The sequence below is a fragment of the Mustelus asterias genome, chromosome 12 (assembly GCF_964213995.1).
Source record: "Mustelus asterias chromosome 12, sMusAst1.hap1.1, whole genome shotgun sequence".
Lineage (NCBI taxonomy): Eukaryota > Metazoa > Chordata > Chondrichthyes > Carcharhiniformes > Triakidae > Mustelus > Mustelus asterias.
The window spans coordinates 27325744-27351725 of NC_135812.1; the positions used below are offsets into that span (position 1 = coordinate 27325744).

The 25982-nt window shown below is 43.8% G+C and overlaps 1 protein-coding gene and 1 non-coding gene across 11 annotated transcripts in view; both read left to right on the forward strand.

Annotated features, from left to right (window-relative positions):
* Positions 1–25982, forward strand: part of LOC144501332 (rab effector Noc2-like) — a 235784-nt gene that overhangs the window by 85899 nt on the left and 123903 nt on the right. For 8 of the 10 annotated variants that reach the window (XM_078224952.1, XM_078224954.1, XM_078224960.1 and 5 more), the window contains one exon: positions 22366–22454. In XM_078224952.1, coding sequence (XP_078081078.1) covers positions 22378–22454 — 77 coding nt within the window. In that variant the 5' untranslated portion in view covers positions 22366–22377. The remainder of the gene's footprint in view (positions 1–22365; positions 22455–25982) is intronic. The other 2 variants (XM_078224958.1, XM_078224957.1) reach the window with 1 other exon arrangement.
* On the forward strand, positions 13704–13777 carry trnat-agu (transfer RNA threonine (anticodon AGU)). The gene has a single exon. It is a non-coding gene; the product is annotated as a tRNA-Thr (tRNA).

Below are 25982 nucleotides of genomic sequence, written 5' to 3' on the forward strand. Positions count from 1 at the left end.
AGACAAACTGCCTCTCCACTACATAGCTTCCACTTTTAAATAGGTTTGAAAAAAATGCGCAACCAGCAGAACACATTCCCAATTGTAGAATTCCCTTGATTTTCATATTATCACGATTTCCTGACACTTTTAACAATGTTGAGGAAATGAGTTGCATTTGGCAAATTGCACTGCCCTTAGAGTTACTTTATGCCTTTACTAAAGCACGGAGTTGGCCCATTCAAACAGTTTTGATCCAATTACATGACATTAGATGCAATGTACAATTAAATAAGATCTTGTACAGCTTCAAGTCAAGTCATATAATTCACCATAAGAGCTTGTTATCTGTTACTATCTTCCATGATCTACATTACTGGAAGGAAGATGAAGCCTAAATGAAGCTATAATAAGCCAGGTCACATCCTCCAGCTCTACAGAATAGTATTGCCTGAAGCCCATTTTAACATTGTGATGTATATTGGGGTTCAAATGATGTTGACAAACTGCTTGAATTTCACTAAAAGAAAAGCAAAAAGCTGTACTGATACAAGGTCGTTGACCTGACCCTGTTCTCTCCCCAGATGTTGCTGCATCTATTTGAATATTTCCAATATTCTCTGTTTTTATTTATGTTTGAATTTCACTTTAGGTTTCTATTGCTTTCTACTGTTTAGAGTTCCAGCATTCTAACACATTCAGATTTAGTTTATCTGAAATTGATGTTCAGATTGTGATTACAATGTGGTTATAAGCAGAAAAATGCTTTGGATTTTTCTGTCGGTGGCAAAACTAGGGTATGCTGTCCTAGAAAGCCTCATTGAGAGATCTAGCAATCACCGTGGTGAGAACTTTATCTTCCTTAATGTTGCAGCGGATTGCAGAGTTCTTCTTTAATGAACATTCCAGCATGGAGCTACAGTGATGTCATCTAGCTGTCCAAGCAACCAATAAATCACTGGCTCTAAAATGTTATTACTTCTTAAATCAAAATAAATATTGAAGGATTTCAGAACATCTTCACACACGTCTGAGGCTTTATTTGTTCTTTGGATCGCAATGATGTCATTGGCTATTTAGATTAAATCACATTAAAGAATTCTCACAGACCTCCAACAAGGAAATGAAAACCACTAAAATCAAATCACTTTTTAAAAGATATGGTGGGATGACGGTAGAAGCTGATGTATAACAATGCAGATAAAACTTTAACATCTTGCATACTTTTATTGTGGGTTCTGAGTCAATGGGCTATAAATTAATTAGCCTCAGAAAATGGATGCAGGGATGGTGATATGTAATTAACCCATGCCCATTGAGTGGAATGCAGACAGCATGACAACTAGGTGCTACCTTCTCATTAAAATGATGTTTGTGTGCAGCCAGTGCATTTGCATTGTTCGTTGGCTGCACTCATCAGCAGGGAACCAATATCATTGGTAATTTGCACTTTTAAAATCTAGCCTGCATTAAAGAGGAGGTGCATTATGCCTGGGAATCATTTTACACTGAAACTGACCAGTAGAAGAGAGCGCAGACAATGAGAGAGCGCGAGGCCCCCATGTTTTCCTTGCAGGACGCCCTCCATTCACAGGATGAGATGGCAATGGGAACAGATACAGAGATCAATGCCAGGATATAGCCCCAAGAACCTACATCCAGTGCTGGAAAAAGTTTAATCATCTCCTGTAAGTGGGATCCAATGAACTGCACCTTTAGCCTCAGTCACTGCCCAATTCACCAGATCCCCATCACTAACTTATCAACAATGTTTATTACTTAGGACTCATAGCTAATATTAATATATGCTTCACCTTACCTTCATGGATCTAACATTGCTGCAAACCTCAGACCCACATCTCTCAGATTGAACACATTGGCAGCTATTCAACCATGGAAGCCAAATTACCCAAACACTCATTGACAGTCATCCCTCTCTCTTGCAAGCAAAAGTGACACAGCACCTGGAGACATCAGAAACTAACCATAGGGGGAGGGATGTGCCTGTATCTTTGAACCTTCGTAAAGGAAGAACAGTGCAGGACATTATGGGAAGTGATGCCAATGAAGATGAGGGTAGCCGCATTCCTAATTCCCTTTCTATTGTCCCATTTCTTCCCCATTCCACAGTCTTTTCTGATCAAGAAGCTGCTGTTGACAGAAACATGCACTTCTGATTTCTCTCCCTTTCACCAAATCCCAACCTTTGTCCATTTTTGCTCTAAGATGCCCCAGGAGTGGAGGATGAGCAAGAGGACAGTGAAGATGAAAGCACAGTGCTGTTTAGTGCACAGGAGAAAGGTCAGATTTGTACAAGATGAGACACTGGGCAAAACAGTGCTGCAGCCAGGGCATGCGGAAAGAACAGTGCAGGTACCAGAGGGTGAGGTTGCACATTAGTTCTGTTGCAGAGCACTTTGTTTGGCCAGGCTGCAGAAGAAGGCTGATGGGTGTGTACTCCCAAATGCTTGCTCGACCTGAAAACCAGCCAGAATCCTAAGTGTAATGTTCAAGGAACATGGAAGAGCCCAGCTTCAAATAGGCACAGGGCTTTGAGTGGTGTTTGAACCCCATCCTTTATAACTTGGAACCTTCATCAAAAACAGCTGTGGAATCATCCATGAAGCAGCATCTGATGGCCAATGTCTCAGCTTTCATTGTGGCACAAGCATCATCCATCCAATGTTTGGATTCTACATTGGAAACTTGAGCTGCTTTCATGCAATTGCACCTTTCTGCCATGGAAGCTCAGACTACTGCTATTGTGACTCTGGGTGCTAGTGTTCAAACAGGCTTCAAGACCATTGCAACACGCCTGAAATCTGTTCTGCAGCTGATCTGCTCTCCAAGAACTTTCAGCAGATATGTCGTGGTGTTAAAGCTGTTCTCTCACCAACCAATCACCCCCGCCCTTCCAGCAGCTTGTCCTTCTCTGTGTGACCTAACTTATCAACAATGCTCATTCTCTTACTCAAAACCCTACTCAGCTGCTCATGTCTGGAAGCAACTGTGCACAAATCTTTTAAGTCATCCACAAGTACCTCAGTACTATCCAGATCTATTGTAGAGTATTGAAACTTCTAATGCGTATGCAAAAACACCCAAAATGTATAAAATTTCACCAACAGCCAGGATAAATACTCCAACAGCTAATTTATAAGTTGTTGACGGTGCCTTCAAATAGAACTGGTGGGTGAGGTGGGGTTGATTTATACTTCATACCATTGAGCTTGCATTTGGCTTTTAAAGGGGGAAACCAGACATTATCGGTAAATCATAAGTCTGGTGACATATTACTATATCCTGAAGCAGTAGTGTTTTGTTGGCATGGCTGGATACCTGAGAAATTGTGTGGAAACTTGAATGCATGTGGCAATCCAATGTCGTGGAAAACTAAAATGAGAGATTGAAATCCTGGAAGTTGATCCTTGTTGAAGGCATCCAAGGGAAAACATAGTTTGGGAGAAAATTCTAAGGCATGTTTTTTTGAGAGTGGGAGTTTGGAAACACTCCTGTGGAAATTGGAGTTCCAGTGAGACTAGTTGGCTTACAGTGTGATAAGCATCTGGGAGATTTGATGAGAAATCCATAGAAGTTCTATTGGGGTGGCGTCTGCCACTTAGTTTCAATGTGTGGAGTGTAGGACCACAGTTGGCCGGTTGGTTTACAGGGACTGTATAGTTCCTGAGAACATTATAGTATAGGATATATTTTGTTATCCTTAAAAGTCTGTGTACATCTGTGAAGATATAGGTGGGATGAAGGAGTAATGTGTTATAATCAATCTTTTCATATTTAATAAATGTTTTATTCTTGTGTTTAAAGTTAATTGGCAGTCCTGTGATTCTGTTCATTCATGTCTCTAAACAAAAAAAAATAAAAGTTACGGTCTATCGAGCCAGGATTCCATTCTGGAACCTTACTATCCAATAGTAACATCAGCTGGGATCGTAATAGTCATTGCCTGGCACCTGTGTGATGCAAATGTTACTTTCCACTTATCACTCCATGTCAGTAGAATGATTTTAATCTTGATTTAATTGTATTGTGTATGGGTTAAGGGAATAAATTTAGAAGAATATTGTGACAGTTTTGTGCAGAATCAACATGGGTCTGATGCCATGCAGAGCAACCCCGATCTCGTAAACTGTTTCCTTTCCTCTAGTACTGTTCCCCTCCCTTTCAAATCTGTTGTCAATGTCCCACCTTCTGACTCAAAACCCCACTCTTCACCTCTCTGAACTTGCAGAGTACTGCCTCATTCCCATTCTATTTTCTCAAGTGCTTGGTATATCTGCTGTTTCTAAATACTATATCCATGTTTCCTGAAACTCTCCTTGTCACAGCAATAAAGTGGCCTTTATCACTGTCACAAATGACATCCCATGTGACTGTGGCTGCACTATCCCAGCTCCTCCTTTGTGACCTGTTTGCAGTCGTTAACATGGTTGATCGCCCCATCCTCCTCCAGTACCCTTCCTCCATTTCCTGCAGAGTTTAGAAACATAGAAATCCTACAGTGCAGAAGGAGGCCATTTGGCCCATCGAGTCTGCACCCAGGCCCTATCCCTGTAACCCCACATATTTACGCTGGTAAACCCTCTAACCTATGCATCCCGGGACACTAAGGGGCAATTTAGCATGGCCAATCAACCTTCTTATCTATCCAGTCAGCTAGAGAATCTTGGTTCTTGGCTTTGCTTCTTGGCCCGTTTCCCACTGCCACCCCATCCCTACTGTTTATCTCTGGAGCCCGACCCCAGGGTTCCTTTCTTGGCTCACTCCTGTATTTCCCATCCTTGTGCGAAGTTAGCTGATCTTAGCTGGACAATTTATTCGACACCATTGCACCTGGGCTAGGGAGGGGATTAATTCAACACGATTTGTACTCATGATGTTAATTGACCCCTGATACTTTTCAAAACTGTTGTGCAAGTGGAAATGAAATACGACCAGACTTAGGCTCCATTTTTAACAGCTCACAAATGGTTGTCATCAGCTGCAAGTTGAAGAATGACCTGTTAGGCTCCAGCACCTACCAGCACATAATTTATGTAAACCAGCAAGCTTTTATGTCTGAAAAAAAAAGTGTGAATTTTTGTGCGTTTTGGAAAAAACATACAAGGGTAGTTTCTCATCTCAAAACACCAAAGGGCAGGATTTTTTGGCTGCACTCGCCCCAGGACTGGCGAACACTGCCCGAGGTCAATGGACCTTTGCGTGGTCGTTTCCCGCCTGTTATGATTGCCGTGGCGGGTGGGACAGGAAACTTCCACTCTAGGGAGATTCAGCAAGGTGTGTGGTTAACTGCATCATGGATGTGAGAGTAGAATTATTGTGACTGGCTCTTTTAAAATTATGTGCTTTAGCTCTCAATCAACCTACCTCCTAAAACTTGATCTAAATGCAGCATGACAGAAGGAAACATCTAGTTCCTGGCCCAACACAACCAGCGATAGCATTTCATGTTCTTTCTGAAGTTGATCTTAATTCAAAACAAACGACAACAACTGAACTTTGAACTCAGCCTTGGGACTGTATCATAAACTGTGGTAACATTGTGCTCAGTGAGTGTTACAGTTTGAACACTTGAGGACATATGTTTAGCTAGATATACCATCTGTGAAACCAGGCCATTATGTTTCAGATTGAGGCTTCACGAATGTCATGCAATGATCCATGCAGAGCCGTCTGGCTAAGTTTTCTGCTGTAAATCAATAAATTTATGGATTTGATATATTTCTCTGCATTCACTGAGACAAGTGTAAAAATTTGTTCTGTGCACAGATTGAACTATTGTTTACACAGCAATAAATATCTTGGAACATTTGTTCATGCATTGCAAGTTGTTCAGATACAATTTATTGAAAGGTAAATATTAACAAATTGTTTTGGAACGATTCACAAAGCTTCCGTTGAATGCATTATACTTTGCCCTCTTTTTTTATACTTCCTGGCCTCATATTCACCACCTGTCCTTTCCTATTATAAATGCTTTAAAAATTCATACAAATATTTTCTTTACAAAAGGCAGCCTACTTTTTAGATGCAATAATGATGGCTATAGAACCGCCAGTATGGAAGATTCCTGTAATTTTATATGGCTAGATACAGAAAATATGTTTTTTTACAAAGTTACGTTTGGTCACACCTATCCTGAGAGGGAAGGTTTATTTATAGCATGCAGGCTGCAATCTAGTTGCCTAAACTGAAGAACAGTGACACTGAGATGAAAAATAACCAATTTATGGAGCCTCTGAAGGACAGGAGTTATTTGACTTCTACATTCCAGTTATTAGTGAATTGTTTTGATGACTCGCTAGTGGCCAGCTGCAAACAATGTCACTGGGACAAATTTCTAGCCCTGCTCACTGTTGTAAGCAGAGCTGAGGGGTAATTCATACCTCACATATTGACCAGCGCCCTGGATGCAGTCCCCAGAGACATTCTACTCCATCCAACTCCTTACCCTTTCATCAAAACACACTCTCAACTTTCCCAGTTCATGCTGGCACATTTCTCCATTTCCCTTGCCAATTATTCAGTTTGCTGCTTCCTAGTTAAAACGATAATGTTTTCCCCTGTCAGTCTGCAGTGATATTATTTGACCCTCATGCTAGAACTTTTGCTTGCTATCTCTAACACTGACACTCCCCTTCCTCTCTTTCCCCCTTGTGGTGAACCATAGATGGTTACCACTATGGGTACTTGTATATATGTTACTCTCGTTGCTGTTGGGGTTCGGGTTGTTGGGTGTTCCACCTGTTATTACTGTTTATGTGATGCACTCCGTTTGGCTCTGCCCAGGACTCCGCCTTCTTACAGGAGTATAAAGGTCACTGCTACTTCCTAGTAGTCTTCAGTCTGGGATAATATTGTTGAGTAGTGTGCTCCTATTTGTAGTGAATAAAAGCCTTTATTCCCGGGTACGTTCTAGCCTCCCGTGTGAATCAATCGCGCATCACCCCGACACACCCCTCTCCCATCCCAAATTGTCTCCAGTTCTTCTGTCATCCTTTTCTCCTTCTCTGTATTATCGTTCTTTAACTCTTCCCTCCCTACCCCTTCCCATCAACTTATTACCATTGATTTTAATTCTTCTTTCTCTTGTTTTCTGCCGTCTAGTATGCTTGTTTTACTGTTGTTTGTCCCATTTCACTCCAGTATCTCCCCCTTTTCCTTGCTATACTTTTCCCTCCCCGGGCCTTCCCTTGGTTTCTATGCCCTCCTCCTGCTTACTCCTTGTAAGATCCAGTAGTTAATACAACAATTTTCTTCCTCCTCTCAGCGTGATTCCTGTTATCTGCAGCAGTACACTGGGATGTCCTTGCCTTCAGTGGCAGTCTGGTCACTAGAATTGGGAATATGTGAAAAGTATTACAGACAAGTGGCACAGTGGTTGGCACTGCTGCCTCACAGCACCAGGGACCCGGCTTCGATTCCCGTCTTGGGTGACTGACTCTGTAAAGGTTGCACATTCTCTCTGTGTCTGTATGAGTTTCCTCCGGGTGCTCCGGTTTCCTCCCACAGTCCAAAGATGTGTGCAGGTTAGGTTGATTGGCCGTGCTAAATTGCTCCTTAGAGTTGGGGTATGTCAGGGGCATTAATATGGTAACTATGTGGGGTTACGGGGGATAGGGCCTGGGTGTGACTGTTGTCAGTACAAACTCGATGGGCCGAATGGCCTCCTTCTGCACTGTAGACGTTCTATGATTCTAGGAAGGGGTTAATTTAAACAGCTCTGGTTTCACCTCTCAGTACGTGTCTGTAAACAGAAAGGTATTTTTAAAAAAATTTCCCCCTCTTTATAAGTAATGGTGTGTTTTCCCCAACCCTAAATTTGGAGTGTTCCAATCCTCCAAGAATAACTTGCACAGTAAACTCGAGGTAAGGTAAAATAGAAGAGGTTCATTTATTTCATATATACAGAAAACGTGGAGCGAGGTTTCACAACGTCTGCCCCTTCTGCACTCGTACAATAAAAGGGGGATAAGGGAAAGGAAGAGAGTTCGGGGCAAGACCACAGTAAAAATACAAGTTAGGATTTTACATCTGGTGGGAGTCCAGAATCGAAATTCTAATGGGATATTCCTTCATAGGAGAGGTTGACTGTTGCAGGATGATTTGTCTTGCCAGAAGCAAGATTTTCATGAGGGGAGAACGCATGGTAGACTTGAATTAAGCTTGAAGGCACCAGTCCCAAGTTCAAGTAGTTCACAGTGTAGGTGAGGGCCAGGTGATTGTACCTGGACAGAGCTTCTTCTGCTGCAACCTGTTCAATGGTAAGATGGTAGACAGCGCAGTTACTGTTCTATTATGGAGGTCAAACAGAGAAACTGAGGATAACTTTTAACAGCTTCTTATTTAATGGAATTCAGGCAGCTCAAGTCATGTTCAAACCCCCCTTCCCCCCCCCCCCCCCCCCCCACTGGCATTGCCCAGGTGCCAGGGTGGCACTGCCAGTCTGGCACTGCCCAAGAGGCACATCCCCTTGTCCTCTGCCTTCCTGGGGGGCCTCAATGGCCTCTGGTTCCACCGGCGAGGCCAATTTGACTGCTCCCCATTTCTCGGTGAGGTCATAAAGGGGGGTGGGGGGGGGGAGGGGAGGGGTGGGGGGGGGGGGGGGTGGGGTGATCTGGACGATTGAGCGCAGGATTCGCTAAGCTGATGTTAAATGTAAATAAATTTACATGCATTAACCTGCCCATTTCCAGTGAGAGGCTGACCACACCCAAAAACGGGCGCAACGCAATGGTAAAATTGTCCCAACTGTCTCTGGGACTGGAATTCTGCCTTAGAAATGCAAAAAGGGGTGACGTATTTCTTTTGGAATTTGATCGACAGCAGTCACAGAGGGCATTATCACCTCCCTTCAGATATTGAGTCTCTGATGGTTTGAAATTCCTATGCTGAGAGTCATGGCTAGTCATTGTTCGTTAAATAAAAGTGGTAATGTTTACAGAGTAGTCCAGGTGACTTGGCTATGTATTTATTTTCTGTTCCAGCCTCAGACAGGTCAAAAGGAAGAGATAAACTTGTCTAATTTGGTATTCCTCAGATGCAGAAGGGGTGGGGATTCCTGGCTGCTCTTATTTGTTAGAAAATGCTGATCAATAAACCGATCTCCCAAAAATCAGAATGTTGGCAAACACTCTGCATTTGGTTTTGACAATACCCATTCAGTTATTTTCAGTATTGAAAAGAAGTATGATTTTTCATTCCTGTATTAATAAAATCCATATGCATTCAAGCATGTTTACCATCTGCCCAGTTTATAGCAAAATGTGGCAGCTTTAACAGCGGTACCGTATATTCATATAACACTTTTGACATAATAAAAAATCCCAAGGTACTTCACAAGCACATTATAAAACCAAATATGGCACCAAGTCATAAGGCAACATTAGATCAAGAGCTTGGTGAAGGAAGCAGGTTTAAAGGAGTCTCTTAAAGCATTGAAATGACCTCCTTCTGCAATGTCGGATCCTATGATCATAGAACAGTATGTAGATAGCCCGACTAGAGAGGGGGCTATACTGGACCTAGTTCTGGGAAATGAGCCCGGTCAGGTCGTCAAAGTTTCGGTAGGGGAACATGTGGCAAATAGTGACCACAACTCTGTTAACTTTAGGATAGTAATGGACAAGGATGAGTGCTGTCCTACGGGCAGGGTGCTAAATTGGGGGAAGGCTAACTATAGCCGGATTAGGCAGGAATTGGTGGACGTTGATTGGGAGAGGATGTTCGAGGGTAAGTCCACGTCTGGCATGTGGGAGTCTTTTAAGGAACAATTGATAAGGCTGCAGGATAGGCATGTGCCTGTAAAAAGGAAAGATAGGAAAAGTTGGAATCGAGAGCCGCGGATAACCAGGGAAATTGAGGATCTGATTAAAATGAAAAGGGAGGCGTACGTTAAGTCCAGGCAAGTGAAAACAGATGGAGCTCTGGAAGAATACAGAGAGAGTAGGAAAGAACTCAAACGGGGAGTTAGAAGGGCAAAAAGAGGTCACGAAATGTTCTTGGCAGGCAGGATCAAGGAGAATCCAAAGGCATTCTATTCATACATTAGGAACAAAAGAGTTGTCAGGGAGAAAATCGGACCTCTCAGGGACAAAGGAGGGGAAGGATGCTTAGAACCCAAGGGAATAGGGGAGATCCTAAATGAATACTTTGCATCGGTATTCACGAAGGAGAGGGATGTGTTAACCGGGAGTGTCTCGGAGGGAGGTGTTGACTCGTTAGAGAAAATCTCCATTACAAGGGAGGAAGTGTTAGGTTTTTTAGGGAACATTAAAACTGACAAAGCCCCAGGGCCTGATGGCATCTATCCTAGACTGCTCAGGGAGACGAGAGATGAAATTGCTGGGCCTCTGACGGAAATCTTTGTCGCTTCTTTGGACACAGGTGAGGTCCCTGAGGATCGGAGGATAGCAAATGTGGTCCCGTTGTTTAAGAAGGGTAGCAGGGATAACCCGGGAAATTATAGGCCGGTGAGCTTGACGTCCGTGGTAGGAAAGTTGTTGGAGAGGATTCTTAGAGACAGGATGTATGTGCATTTAGAACGGAACAATCTCATTAGTGACAGACAGCATGGCTTTGTAAGAGGGAGGTCGTGCCTTACAAATTTGGTGGAGTTTTTTGAGGAAGTGACAAAAACGGTTGACGAAGGAATGTCGTCTATAAGGATTTCAGTGAGGCATTTGACAAAGTCCCACATGGCAGGTTGGTTAAGAAGGTTAAGGCTCATGGGATACAAGGAGAAGTGGCTAGATGGGTGGAGAACTGGCTTGGCCATAGGAGACAGAGGGTAGCTTTCGAAGGGTCTTTTTCCGGCTGGAGGTCTGTGACCAGTGGTGTTCCGCAGGGCTCTGTACTGGGACGTCTGCTATTTGTGATATATATAAATGATTTGGAAGAAGGTGTAACTGGTGTTATCAGAAGTTTGCGGATGACACAAAGATGGCTGGACTTGCGGACAGCGATGAGCATTGTCGGGCAAGGATATAGATAGGCTGGAAAATTGGGTGGAGAGGTGGCAGATGGAATGTAATCCAGATAAATGCGAAGTGATGCATTTTGGAAGAAATAATGTAGGGAGGAGTTGTACAATAAATGGCAGAGCCATCAAGAGTATAGAAACACAGAGGGACCTAGGTGTGCAAGTCCACAAATCCTTGAAGGTGGCAACACAGGTGGAGAAGGTGGTGAAGAAGGCATATGGTATGCTTGCCTTTGTAGGACGGGGTATAGAGTATAAAAGCTGGAGTCTGATGATGCAGCTGGTTAGGCCACATTTGGAGTACTGCGTCCAGTTCTGGTCGCCACTTTACCAGAAGGATGTGGAGGCATTAGAGAGAGTGCAGAGAAGGTTTACCAGGATGTTGCCTGGTATGGAGGGTCTTAGCTATGAGGAGAGATTGGGTAGACTGGGGTTGTTCTCCCTGGAAAGACGGAGAATGAGGGGAGATCTAATAGAGGTGTACAAGATTATGAAGGGGATAGGTAGGGTCAATGGTGGGAAGCTTTTTCCCAGATCGGAAATGACGATCACGAGGGGTCACGGGCTCAAGGTGAGAGGGGCGAAGTATAACTCAGATGTTAGAGGGATTTTTTTTTACACAGAGGATGGTGGGGGCCTAGAATGCGCTGCCAAGTAGGGTGGTGGAGGAAGACACGCTGACATCGTTTAAGACTTACCTGGATAGTCACATGAGCAGCCTGGGAATGGAGGGATGCAAACGATTGGTCTAGTTGGACGAAGGAGCGGCACAGGCTTGGAGGGCCGAAGGGCCTGTTTCCTGTGCTGTACTGTTCTTTGTTCTTTGTCTGTTCTTTGACTGTGACCAGGGAGAGAGATTGAGTCAGTGGCTAGGGCACAGGGCGTAGGGACCAAAAATGATGGCTTCGCTCCTCAGTTAAGGAGACCAAAACTTCACACCATATTCCAAGTGTGGCTTTACCAAGCCCCTGTATAACCGCAGCAAGACATCCCTGTTCCTGTACTCAAATCCTGTCACTATGAAGGCCAACATTCTATTTGCCGCCTTTATCGCTTGCTGTATCTGCATGCTTACCTTCAGCGACTGCACACCCAGGTCTCATTGCACATTCCCCTCTGAATTTCTAGCCATTCAGATAATAATCTGCCTTTCTGTTTTTGCCACCAAAGTGGATAACCTCACATTTATCCACGTTTTACTGCATCTGCTATGCATTTGCCGATTAACTCGGTTTGTCAAAACCACACTGAAACATCTCTCCACCCTCCTCACAGCTCACCCTGCTACCCAGCTTTGTGTCATCTGAAAATTTGGAGAAAGTACATTTCGTTCCCTCATCTAAATCATGGGGTCCTAGCACCGATCCTTGCTGTACCTCACTAGTCACTGCCTGCCATTCGGAGAAAGAACTGGTCATTCCTATTCTTTGTTTCATGTCTATCAACCAGTTTTCTATCCATCTCAATGCACTACCCTTAATTCCATGAACTTTGATTTTACACACTAATCTCTTACGTGGGATTTTGTCGAAAGCCTTCTGAAAGGAAAGTCCAAATAAATCACATCCACTGTCTCCCCCTCATTATCTCTACTAGTTACGTCCTCGGATAATTCAGGTAAAGAAGGTAGAGAAACAAAATTAGGAAGAATGAAATAGTACCAAAATGTAAGAAGTTAAAGTTGTTTGATTGGGAAAGGACCAAAAAAATTGCCATAAATTCAAGTGAAGAAATAAAAATGTGGATAGAATTATGGCCACAATGGAAACACTTGTGATATAGTGCTACCTATTGGTTGCAGCTTGAAACTGCAGTCTGAAACTGCATCCTGACAGTCAAATGATTACATGGGAAATTCCTACTACAAAATATTTGCATAAGAACATAAGCAGAAGGAGGAAAAATGGGCCATGTGGCCTCCAAGTCTACACCGCCATTCAATAAGATCATGGCTGTTTTTCAATATCAACTTTACTCTCCTGCCTTGTCCTCATATCCCATGATTTTCTTAGTGTCCAAAAATCTTCAACCTCCATCTTGAATGTATTCAGCATTCCCAGTTCTCTGGGGGAGTGAATTCCAAAGACTCTCAACCCTCTGACTAACAGTCCTTATACTTCAGTTGTGAATATTTACTTGGGCACCATCATTTATAAATTTTGTTGTAACAAGTGTTACTGGAGATGTGTTGTGTCACAGAAAGTGTGTGCAAAGCCAGAAATTTGAATAAAATAAATTATATTTGTTTGCCATGTTCATACAATGACAGAGTCCAACAAGTCACTCCCCAGATACCAGTAAAAGCCCTACGCGCTGGCACAGTGGTTAGCACTGGGTACCCTTGGGTAACTGTGCGGAGTTTGTTCTCCCCGTGTCTGCGTGGGTTTCCTCCGGGTGTTCCGGTTTCCTCCCACAGTCCAAAGATGTGCAGGTGAGGTTGATTGGCCATGCTAAATTGTCTTTTGGTGTCACAAGATGTGAAGATTAGTGGGGTAAATAGACGGGGTTACGAAAATACGGCCTGGGTGGGATGCTGTGTCAGAGAGTTGGTGCAGTTAGTGCACTGTAGGAATTCTATGATTTTAACACTTCGAGATAAAAATTGAGTTTTGCTTAATCACAGTAAATCAGTGAGCAAAATAGCATACTTCATGTCAAATGACATGAAACTTATTGTTCTAAAACAGCTTTGTTATAGAGCAGCTTTACTCTGTAACTCTCAGTTGGTGCTGTGGCTTAGTTGGTTAAAGCGCCTGTCTAGTAAACAGGAGATCCTGAGTTCGAATCTCAGCGGTGCCTTGGCCCGGGAGGTCTTTTAATGGAACTTATTTCCTTCTGCACACAGGGTGAATTTCATCTGTTGCCAAGCACAAGCTCCCGGTGGAATTAATTTCTGAGAGGGGAGAATACTTTCTGCTTCTAGGTGTGGCACGGTAGCACAGCGCCAGGGACCTGGGTTCAATCCCGACCTCGGGTCATTGTTTGTATGGAGTTTGCACATTCTCCCCATGTCTGCATGGGTTTCCTCCGGGTGCTCCGGTTTCCTCCCACACTCTAAAGATGTGCGAGTTAGGTTGATTGGCCATACTAAATTGACCCTAGTGTCACGGGATTAACAGGGTAAATATGTGGGGTTATGGGGATAGGGCCCTGGGTGGCAGACTTGATGGGCTGAATGGACTCCTTCTGCACTGTAGGGATTCTATGATACTCAATAGCAATGTTGAGGAGGTCCACTAGTACAAACTTAAAAATTATCCTTCCTGTCTGTGCTGATTTTCGGTTGTCTGCAGTGCATGTAGACAAACTTCAACAATAATGATTCATAGGCTGGAGGTGAGAATGGTCTCGGTCACTGGCTAGGGAACCGGCAAGAGCGCTATGTTGACACTTTTCCAGAAGACACCGCTCCCCACCCCCTCCACATCTTGTGCCACTTAGGCACTTGACAGGCCAGCGGTGGGTCTTCCTCAGTGATTAAGTTCCCCAGGGGTAGAAGTCCCACCCACAGAGAGCTGCTGGCCAATCAGACTCTCTCAGCTGTATTGAATGGCAGTGCTACCGAAAGGGTGGTGGCAGCTGCTGAGACGATACCCATGGGGGTAGCCGGGGGAGTGGGGGGAAGAGAGTCATGGTGAAGGATGGGGATCAGCAGCAAGGACTCTCAGCAAGCCTCCTTTTCCGAAAGCCGGATCCCTCAATCAGCCTTTGAATGAGGGACCCCTTTGGAAGGTGCAAGTAACCACAACAGGGTTTACTTGTCATGTTCCCTGCATGGTGAGCACACCCCCACCCCCCCATCTTTTACTGGTTTAATTCTAGCAGCAGTAGGATGAGGCCCTTAGATGGGCATTAATTGGCCACTTAATGACCTTAGTTGGCAGTGAAATGGAAAGGTGGCCATGGGCCTTCCTGCCATGGATGATAATTGGGGTGGGAGGCTTGCAGGAGGTGTTGTCCCCAACCGTCACCCTCCCAGCTGATTAAAGGCTCCCATCCGGCCCCACCAAATTTGGCACAGGCGGGGGCACAAGTTTCTACCTACTATTGCGAGATGAATTTTGACAGGTTAAGTGATTCTACTTCTAGTTACTCAAGTGATAAGGGTTCTCTTGATTATCGGCATAAAGATTATTGGTGCATGATGTAGAGAGCAATGACCAGAGACCATTATACACAAATCAAAGTAGGACATGACATTTAGGTTCGAGGATTTGTTTTTTGCAGCAGCTGTTAGCCTATAAAATAATTATAGCGTTAACTAATGTGTTACCCTGAATGTTTCTTTAAATCGTGCTGCATAAATGTCTTGGTTCTTTATGCTGAAGTTTACTTGTAAAAGCCAAACATGATAATCAGCATTAGATTTGAAACCTATCAAAGTCAGATGTTACGTGTCAGAACAAGCCTTTTTTAATATTATTTTCATGGGATGAGTGTATTGCTGGCTTGGGTAGCATTTATTGCCCATCCCTAATTGCCCTCCTGAAGGGCTATTGAAGTGGCTGTGCAACTTAACAGCACATTTGCCTCAACACATTGTGGCAAGAAACTACCCAGTATTTATGGGTCATGCATGGCTGGAGAACATTTGACTGAACTGGGCTGAAGTCCACATGGTGGCTAGTGGAGAATTAGACCTTATTAAATTCTTTTTTAAAGCGTACTTTTGTTTTCAATGGAGAATTAGTGAGCATGAAAGACTTGACAGTTAAACTAAAAACAAAAGATGGAAATCACACAAAATGTCTGAAGATACAGCCTGTACCACATGTTATTAGGCCGAAGGTGGAGGCTGATTTGGAGGGACTTGTGAAGAATAGTGTTTTGGACCCTGTCCGTGTCATCGAATAGGCCACGCCTATTGCTCCAGTCATCAAGGAAGATAGATATGTGAGGATTTGTGGGGATTTCAAGGTCATCACAAATCCAGTTATGTACCCATCACTTCATATTGAGGACCTGTTTGTGGGATTGGAGGGAGGCCAAAATTTCCGCAGAATAGACCTCAGCCAGGCCTATTTTGCAGCAAACGTGGACAAAAAGTCACAGGACCCTCTGACAATCATGGCACACAAAGGCTTGGGTGCCGAAGACTGCCGTTTGCTATTACGTCTGCTCCTGCAATGTCTCAAAGGCCTAAGGATCAGATCCTGAGCGGAATCCAGTGTTATCTCGACAACATCCTAGGAGATGAAGAGATATTCGCTCAAAACCTGGATGCCACTCTCCAGAGATTGGAAGACTGGTCCTTACACACTCTCAGACAAGTGTTGAGATCTTCCAATTCTCAGTTGAGTACTTGGGACATGGGATTGACGCCACCAGCCTTGAGAAATCTCCCCCTAGGTTGAGGATCATTACAGCGGTGCTTGCACCTCAGAATATATTGCCAGTTAAATTCCTTTCTTGGATTGTTGGATTATTATGGAAGATGTGTCCCCAACTTGGCAACAATTCTGCAACCATTACATAATCTCTTGTGCCAGAACAAGATGTGGAAGTGGTCAGACCAATTTAACCACTCCTTCATGCAAGCGAAAGAAACATTATTCAAGTCTGACGCTCTCGCACACTTTGATTCTACTTTCCCCTTACTACTAGTTTGTGATGCATCTCCTTCTGGTGTCAGAGTGGTGGTCTCCCACATCATACCATCAGGTGAATAAAGACCCATTGCTTTTGCTTCTTGAACCTTGAGCAAAGCTGAGAATCATGTTGTCCAGATTGAATGGGAAGCACTGGGGATCATCTTCGGAGTAGGGGAATTCCATCAGTTCCTGTATACAGAGAGTTTATATTGCTGACGGGCCAACATCCACTCACTACCATTTTTGGGCCACAGATGGAAATTCCATCATTTGCAGCAAGTAGAATGCAAAGATGGGCATTGCTCTTGTGTGCACATACTTACGCCATTAAATGCCGCCAGTCTAGTTTACATTGGAAGGTGGATGGACTTTCAAGATTGCCACTACCTGGCCATTCTTCAGGCTGCTCGAAGAGGAATATTTTCTACTTTGACCAAGTAGGCAACACACCAGTCACTTCTAGGCAAGTGGAAAATCACACTATGACTCTGTGCTCTCAGAAGGGATGGACGTGGTTTTACAAGGAAAGACTTCAGGACTAACACCTAGTCTGAAACCCTACTACTCCAGGAGAATGGAGCTGTCAGTACAGTTGGGATGTCTTCTATGGGGGCTCAGAGTGATTATTCCACCACCTTGGAAGAAATGGGTGTTAGAAAAGCTACATGAAGACCACTTTGGAGTTGTACTCATGAAGGAAATAGCAGGGAATTATTTTTGGTGGTCTGCACTTGATGCTGAGATCGAAGAAAGAGTTGGAACATGTTCTTCCTGTGCAAAGGTAAGAAACCTGCCACCCTTAGCACCACTTCATCCATGGGAATGGCCTGAAGATGCTTGGCAATGTGTGCATGTGGATTTTACAGGACCTTTTGAAGGACACATGTAACTGTTGATGTTCACGCCAAATGGCTAGAGGTTGCTGTGATGACGTCTACTTCATCTAAGAAGACGATTGAGAGACCGCAAGAAGAATTTAGTCGCTCTGGATTTCCAGAACAGCTGGCAAACGACAATGGACTTCATTTGTCTCTCAGAAATTTGAAAACCTCCTACAAAAAAAACAACTTTCAACTCATTACATCCGTGCATATATCACCCTGCTACTAATGGATTAGCAGAACACTTTGTTCAAACCATGAAACATGCTTTGAAACCACTAAAGAACAAGTTTTGCTTATTCAGGCCTCAACAAATTCTTACTGGTCTATCGGAACGTCACACATGGTACGCCCAAGACCTCTCCTGCATTACTCATGATGAAAAGGCAGCTGTGTTCTGCATTCGATCTTCTGAAACCTCCAAAACCAAGGGGATTGTTTGACAACAACAACAAACACAAGTGCAGCGATGGGAAAGCAAGGCTAAACATAGAGTTTTCCACCAGGGACAATGAGTTTTGGCCAGGAATTACTCCTCCGTGAAGAAATGGTTTCCTGCTACAATCTTTGCGCAGACTGGACCTATCTCTTACACTGTCCACACCTCAGATGACATTATCTGGAGGAGACATGCAGACCAGTTACTGGCTGGAAAGAATCCGCTCAGATTGGAGCCTGTTGAGAACTAAGGTTCAGACTTATCAAGTCAGGACTTTGCTACGACACCTACACGACCGGACACCATTGAGAAAGTCAGCATCTCGCCCTCTGTTCAGGTGCAGTGACTATCTCTAGTTCCCACATTAACGGCAGATAAACCAGCCACTGCTGATGTCAGTATGAAGATGAAAGCACCAGATGTTCCTATCATGCGAAGAGGAAAACGCCAGATGTTCGCAGTCAACTGTTTCAAGAGCGACGACCTTCAGACCACCTGAATGTGTAATAGTGATGAACTCATTGACTATTGATCATGTTGAATTTTTTTTGTGGATGTTCAAATTAAGGCGGGGGCAGCGGGGAATGTTATGTATTTTTCTTTTGGCACATTGTAGAGCTCTGTCGTGGTAACCTATACAAGGAAGTATTTTAGCGAGGTTTGATCCTGTTCATGCACGCACAATCAATGTAATAAGATGTAGAGCGGTAAACAGAGAAGCAGCAGACGTGAGAGTGAACACACACCACGGATAAAGTTCTGTTTGTTTTTACCAAAGTGCTCCTGAGTGTCACGTCTGCAAATATACAACAGTTAGGAATCACTGCTAACATCGGTACTTAATTTCCTTGGTATCTGCAGAAAAATGATAACATACTTATGTGAATTGTTTACAACAGTTTACATTATTGATAAGAGAATGTAACCTTGTTTGTAACAGCTGTATCTGTATCTAAAAGGATATGCCCTTTGTTCACAATGGAATATAACCTCTGGGGCCTAAGGAAATAAGAGGTCATTTGCATCAGCCTCCATGACTCTAGTTCCATAGAAACATAGAAAATCGAAGCAGGAGTAGGCCATTCGGCCCTTTGAGCCTGCTGCACCATTCATTATGATCATGGCTGATCATCCAACTCAATAGCCTGATCCCGCCTTCTCACCACATCCCCCACCCCAGTATTATTTGATCCCCTTAGCTCCAAGTGCTTTATCTAACTGCTTTTTGAAAACATACAATGCTTTGGCTTCAACTACTTTCTATGGTAGTGAATTCCATAGATTCACCGCTCTCTGGGTGAAGAAAGTTCTCCTCACCTCAGTTCTAAAAGGTATACTGCTTATCCTCAAACTATGACCCCCAGTCCTGGACTCCCCCACCATTGGGAACATTCTTTCTGAATCTACCCTTTCTAGTTCTGTTAGAATTTTATAGGTTTCGCCCCTCATTCTTCTGGACTCCAGCGAATTCAATCCTAATCGACTCGATCTCTCCTCATACATCAGTCCTGCCATTCCAGGAATCAGCCTGCACGCCCACTAGAGCAAGAACATCCTTCCTTTGATAAGGAGACCAAAGCTGCTCACACTATTCCAGGTGTGGCCTCACCAAGGACTTGTATAATTGCAGCAAGGCATCCCTGCTTCTACACTCGAATCCTCTCGCTATGAAGGCCAACGTACCATTTGTCTTTTTTACTGCCTGCTGCACCTGCATGCTTGGAGATGGGGTGACAACAGGTGAACCTTACCCATAGCCAATTAAAGGGGTTAATTTGGACTATTTCTTAATAGGGATGAGAAACCTTGATATGTGAATTAAAAGGATTTTATATCCAAGAAGCCCTAAATCTTACAGTCTGCGGAGTCGAAAATGGTACTGAACACTGTGCAATCATTAGCGGATATTCCCACTTCTGATCTCAAGATGGAGTGAAAGTCATTCATGAAGTAGCTGAAGATAAGTTGGGTCTGGACATTACCTTACAATGTTATAAGTCAAACTATTGTCTGACTGTTGTAACAATCAGAGAGTCATAGAAGCCCAACAGTACAGAAGGAGGTAGTACAGAGTCTGCACCGACTCTCCAACAGAGCACTTTACCAAGACCCACCTCATGTCGCACACTTACCCCCCACTATCCACCTAAACTATAGATCTTGGGACACTAAGGGGCAATTTAGCGTAGCCAATCCACCTAACCTGCACATCTTTGAACTGTGGGAGGAAACTGGAGCACCCGGAGGAAACCTACGCAGACCGAGAGAGAACGTACAAACTCCACACAGTCACCCGAGGTGGGAATTGAACCCAAGGTCCCTGGCGCCATGAGGTAGCAGTGCCAACCACTGTTCCACCCAGTATGTAGGAGGTCTGCTAATGTGATTAAAAATGGTTTGAAATGTGTACAGTTTCTGTCCTTTGCAGTCAAATTTCTGTGCCGCACTTGCTGAACAATGAAAAGGCAAATTGATTTGACGCAGGATTGGTAATGGCTCTGACCTCTGAGTTACATTTCTAACCACATTTCGAAAAAGAAAGTCAGGATTCTGACCTGCAGCTTAATGAGCTATTAAACTCTCACCATTTGCTGAATGTTTGCTGAACAGCAATCAAGTTTAAAACAGTGCGGCTTCTCCTTAGCAGAACCATGTAAGATATGGAGGAATATGGGTAAATGTGGAATTATATGTGGAGTTAGGTCATGGATCACCAATGATCTTATTGAATGGACGAACAGACTGAAAGGTGCTAAATGGCAAAATGCTGTTCCTATGTTCCTATGTGCTCCATAGCATGTTTCTTATAAAACAGCGCATGATCCAACTCTCGACACTATGTTGAGAATACATAGAACATCTTAGTTTTGGGATTCCCTGTAAGGATGGTATAATGCCTTTTATTGGAGTATTCCTTTAATTTCTGTGATTACTTGTTTAGTGCTTTGTTTACTCAACCATGTAGCTTGAATATTTCAAGGTTAGTAGCAACCTTGTACGATTTTGTTTCTATGGTGACCTGTACTAATATTTTCAGAGAGTGGAAAAGGTCAGTGGTGGTATCATGTGTGCCAGCTTGGACTGTGATTGTTCCTGAAGATTATAGTATGATATATTTTGATCATTAGCTGTTTATTTTGCTTCAAAACAATCAGCCATAATGATTCCGCGCACATAATCCATTATGGTATAAGAGTGCACTCCTCTGAGCTATACACAATCCCTAGCCTGCTGCCAAAGCCCAGGTCCATTAGTAATCTGCAAGGTGACAAAATGGTTCCTATAGTAACCATCCTGATTTTCAATGCATCTTTTAATTGTTGAAGAATTGGTCATCGCAATTATTCAGGGGAAATTCACGTTTTGCTCAGTATAAATTATTGAGTTTTGCAGTTTGATGAGGCAGTAATGCTCTTGACGGTTCTAGGTGTTAAACAATGCAAATGAATGTTCCGTAGCTTAAGTATCATCAGAGTGCCCTCGAGCGTCTTGCAGTTTTAAGTGCATATTTTTAAATCATTAGGTGTTCTTATTTCTCTCTTTTGGCAATGGCCTCTTCTGTCCTCTTCATGTGAAGACACTGACCATTCCACAGGCACCAGTCACAATCAGTTTGTTGACCAAATAATTATTATTCACCTATTAGCCTTGACACTGGGTGTCCAGAGCCTGCACATCTTGGTTAAAAGCAAAATACTGTAGATGCTGGAATCAGAAACAAAAACAGAAAAATGCTGGAAAATCTCAGCAGGCCTACATATAAATGTATATTATAGAGATATGCATACACCTGGGAGAGGCTCCCCATCAGGATGCCTTCGGGCTAAACAGGGGTCACAATGAAATTATCTGACAAGATACAAAGGTAATAGAGAAATAGTGCTCTCTAGTTAATGTTAGATAACAAACCTGTCAAATACATTATAACTGGTAGATGGTGGACGGCACTGTGGCACAGTGGTTAGCACTCTCAGTGCCAGGGAGCTTAAGTCACTATCTGTGCGGAGTCTGCACGTTCTCCCCATGTCTGCCTGGGTTTCCTCCGGGTGCTGTGGTTTCCTCCCACAGTCCAAAAGACGTGCTGGTTAGGGGCATTTGGCCATGCTAAATTGTCCCTCAAAGTACCTGAACATGCACCGGAGTGTGGCGACTAGGGGATTTTCACAGTAACTTCATTGCAGTGTTAATGTAAGCCCAGTTGTGACCAATAAATAAACTTTAGATATGAACTCCCGAGTCGAGATTTTCAAGAACTGTTAATCCTTTCAAAAGACCACATTTGTTTTTACCCTGGTATCTAATTTAGCTAGATTTGTACTGCTGTATGATTTGTGTCCATCAATATCTGATGATGAACTGTAGCATTTGAGCACGAATGTGAACATGAAATCAATGAACCGTCGTTCTTTAATGCAATCAGTCTTTAAATACTATCAAAGTATTGACAACTACATTTTCCTCCCCACTAAATCTCAGCAGGAGAAAGTCATGGCTGACACTATATTTGGAAGTGGAACAGATCAATGGGTGTGTCCTAATGACAGACAACTTGCCCTTCGAGCCAAGTGAGTAATTATGTAAATCACATTCCACATTTTACAATTTAAACTGTTATAAAATACTAGTGTTTGTTACTTACATCCAAGTATTTTGTAAGGACATGTTCTTTCAGGATTTTTTCTTTTGTGTTATTATGAATCTTGTGCTAACTTGGATGTCTACTTGATTAAAGAATCTATCTTTATCATGAAGTCTGCAGTTACATGGAAGTGTCAAATCTTGCACTCAATGTGGTATAAGGGTCCAGCATATCCACAAATTCAAAACTAGAAGACACACAGCCATGCTTCTCGGGTCAAGTCAAAGATCTTGATTTCTCATGTTGGAATGTGGCGACTTCAGTCAATGGCTGTTCAACAAATTTTAAATTCGACACAGGAGACAGCATAACAATCCTGTCGGACAAAGGTGACCCAATGGCTGACACCGCCCGTGAAACCCCTATATGCAGTGGGAGGGTTAAAGTTCTCGGTGAAGGCACCCTGCAGGTGTCACTGTGATAAAAGTATAAAACAATCTGCGAGACCCTCTTTGTGATCCACAACAAGGATTGTTTGTTAGTACCGTGCCGGCCGAGGTTATTCATGAAGGCCCCAACCTTTCAACCTAGCCCTCACCTGAGGTGTGGTGATCCTCAGGTTAAACTACCACCCGTCAGCTCTCCCCCTCAGAGGGGAAAACAGCCTATGGTCATCTGGGACTATGGAGACTTTACCTTTACCTTTGTTTATTAGTAAGCTGTAAAACCTGTATTCAACTTTAACTTGTTACAGAAGATTGACAAGGTCAGTCAACAAGGGTTTAGGTTGTTCATTTGTGGGTGCACCACAAATCATAGAATCAAAGAATCCCTACAGTGCAGAAGGAGACGGTTCCGCACCGACGACAATCCCACCCAGTCTCTATCACCGTAACCCCACATATTTGTCCTGCTAATTGCCTCTTACACAAAGCGGCAATTTAGCATGGCCAATCAACCTAATCCACACATCTTTGGATTGTGGGATGAAACCGGAGCACTTGGAGGAAACCCACGCAGACACGGGGAGAACGTGTAAACTCCACACAGACAGTGACCCAAGGCTGGAATTGAACCTGGGTCACTGGCGCTGTGAGGCAGCAGTGCTAACCGCTATGCCACCATGCCGCCCAGGGGCCTGGCTCCCGAGTACAAATGTGAGTTCCTGAAACTCCTCATAGGACTGGGGCGACTGTAAAACACACAGAGGATCACACTGAGAGAGGAAGTTAAACCCATGCGCCTGTTCACACCATGCAAGATCCCCCATGCACTCATGAAATGGGTGCAGCAGCAGCTGGATGAGATGACAAACATTGGGAGTCATCTCCCCAGTAACCCAATCAACTGCATGGTGTTCCGGGATGGTCCCAGTCCTAGAACTGAATGAGTACATCCATATCTGCATCAAACCTGACACCGCTCAATAATTTCACAGTAACTTCATTGCAGTATTAATGTAACTTGAGACTAATAAATAAACTTTAAACTTAACAATAAAGCTGTGAAAGCCAGAGAGGTAGATACCAGGCCCTCAGTGGACAAAAGCCTCTCTAAACTCTCTAAGAGCGCAGTATTTTCAAACGGGATGTTTTTGTTAACTCTCACTTGAGGAAGAGTCTGGGCTGTTGACCACATTAGTTAGCTCCTTCTGCTTTAACCACCTGCTGTTTAGAATCACGGTGCCGGAAATATCCAAGTGCGTGATATTGGCCATTTTGCAGGGCTTTCAGGGGCTTATTAGCTACATGGACGATGTATTGGTTCACGGTGCAATGGTGGATGTACATGACAAAAGATTCACAGCAGTCTTGGATTACCTGCAGGAAGCAGGACTGACACTGAATGACAAATGCGAGCTTTCCAAACCATCAATTAGGTTCCTGGGCCACACCATCAGCAATAACGGCATCAATGCAGATCCACAAAAAAACCAAGGCTATCAGCAAGTTCTCAACCCCATCCTAAACTCCAGATCTCCAGCGATTCTTCAAGATGGTGAACCAGCTTGCAAAACTTTTACCGAGTTTGACACAGGCCTCGAGGCATCTAATTTAGAAGGATCAAGCATGGTGCTGGGACTCGCATCAAGACCAAGCTTGCTCTCTATGGATATTCTGGCTGACTATGATCCAGCTCTGCCCATCACCATAGCTGTGGATGCTTTGTCAACTGGCCTAGGCGTGGTCTTGTTCCAGGAACCAAAGGATGGAAGTCACCCCCTGTGTACTACACATCCAGTGAGCTGTCGGACATGGAGAAGTGGTGCACCATAAAAGAAAAGGAAGCCCTCTCATTCACGTGGGCGTTCGAGAGGTTTTCGGACTATATTATTGGCCTCAATTGAAATGGACTACAAGCCATTTGCCTCCTTATTGGATGAGAAGGAGCTAGCAAAGATGCCTTTCAGAATCCAAGGTTTCACCTGTGCCTCCTGAAGTTCGCCCCTAGAAGACTGTATACATCCACGGTAAAAAACCAGACTGCAGCAGTCAAAGGCTACAGTGGGCCTCATGGTAAAACAGAATGTCAATCTCATTGAACAACTTAAAGCATGCTCCCAATTGGCAAAGAAGGACCTGCCAGCAACCACAAACAAACTCCCAACAGGATTGTGATGAGAAGTGTGCCCACATCTGCAGAGACTGCAAACAAGTATCGTCTCAGCAAATAGAGGGATCATGAAATTGTGGTTCGAACAACAAAAACGCTTTACAATTACAGATGACCACCTGGTTTACAATGAGCAGCTTGTCATATCTGTGGCCAGAGATCCTTCAAAAAAATACACCAGGGCCATCTGAGCATCGCCAAGTGCAGAGCACCCCAATCCACTTGCTCTCTGGCGGCCAGGCAATTTCCAAGCTGGTTCAGGACACAATTGCAGAATGCTCGGTGTGCGCATTGCACAGGTAGGACCAAAGACAGTTCCTCATCCCCACACAGTCCCTAACCAGGCCATGGGAGAGGTTGGACGTTGACCTGCACGTCTTCAGTGGTGGATTACTTCTCCAGATGGGTTGAGAGGAAGCAACTATACACGACTACCACAGAGGCATTAATTAAGGCAATAAAAGAGATGTTTGTGAGCTTTGGCATCTTGGGCAAGATCATGTCCAATAATAGCCCACAATCTCTCCTGCAATGTCAACAAAACGAAGGAGATTGTCATCGACTTCAGGATGAATAGAGGTGAACATCCCTGTCTACATCAACGAAGGAGAAAGGGTCGTGAGCTTCAAGTTTTAGGTGTCCAGATCACCAACAACTTGTCCTGGTCCCTCCATGCCAACACTATGGTTAAGAAAGCCCACCAACGCTTCTACTTTCTCAGAAGACTAAGGAAATTTGGCATGTCAGCTACGACTCTCACCAACTTTTACAGATGCACCATAGAAAGCATTCTTTCTGGTTGTATCACAGCTTGGTATGGCTCCTACTCTGCCCAAGACCGCAAGAAACTACAAAAGGTCATGAATGTAGCCCAGTCCATCACACAAACCAGCCTCCCATC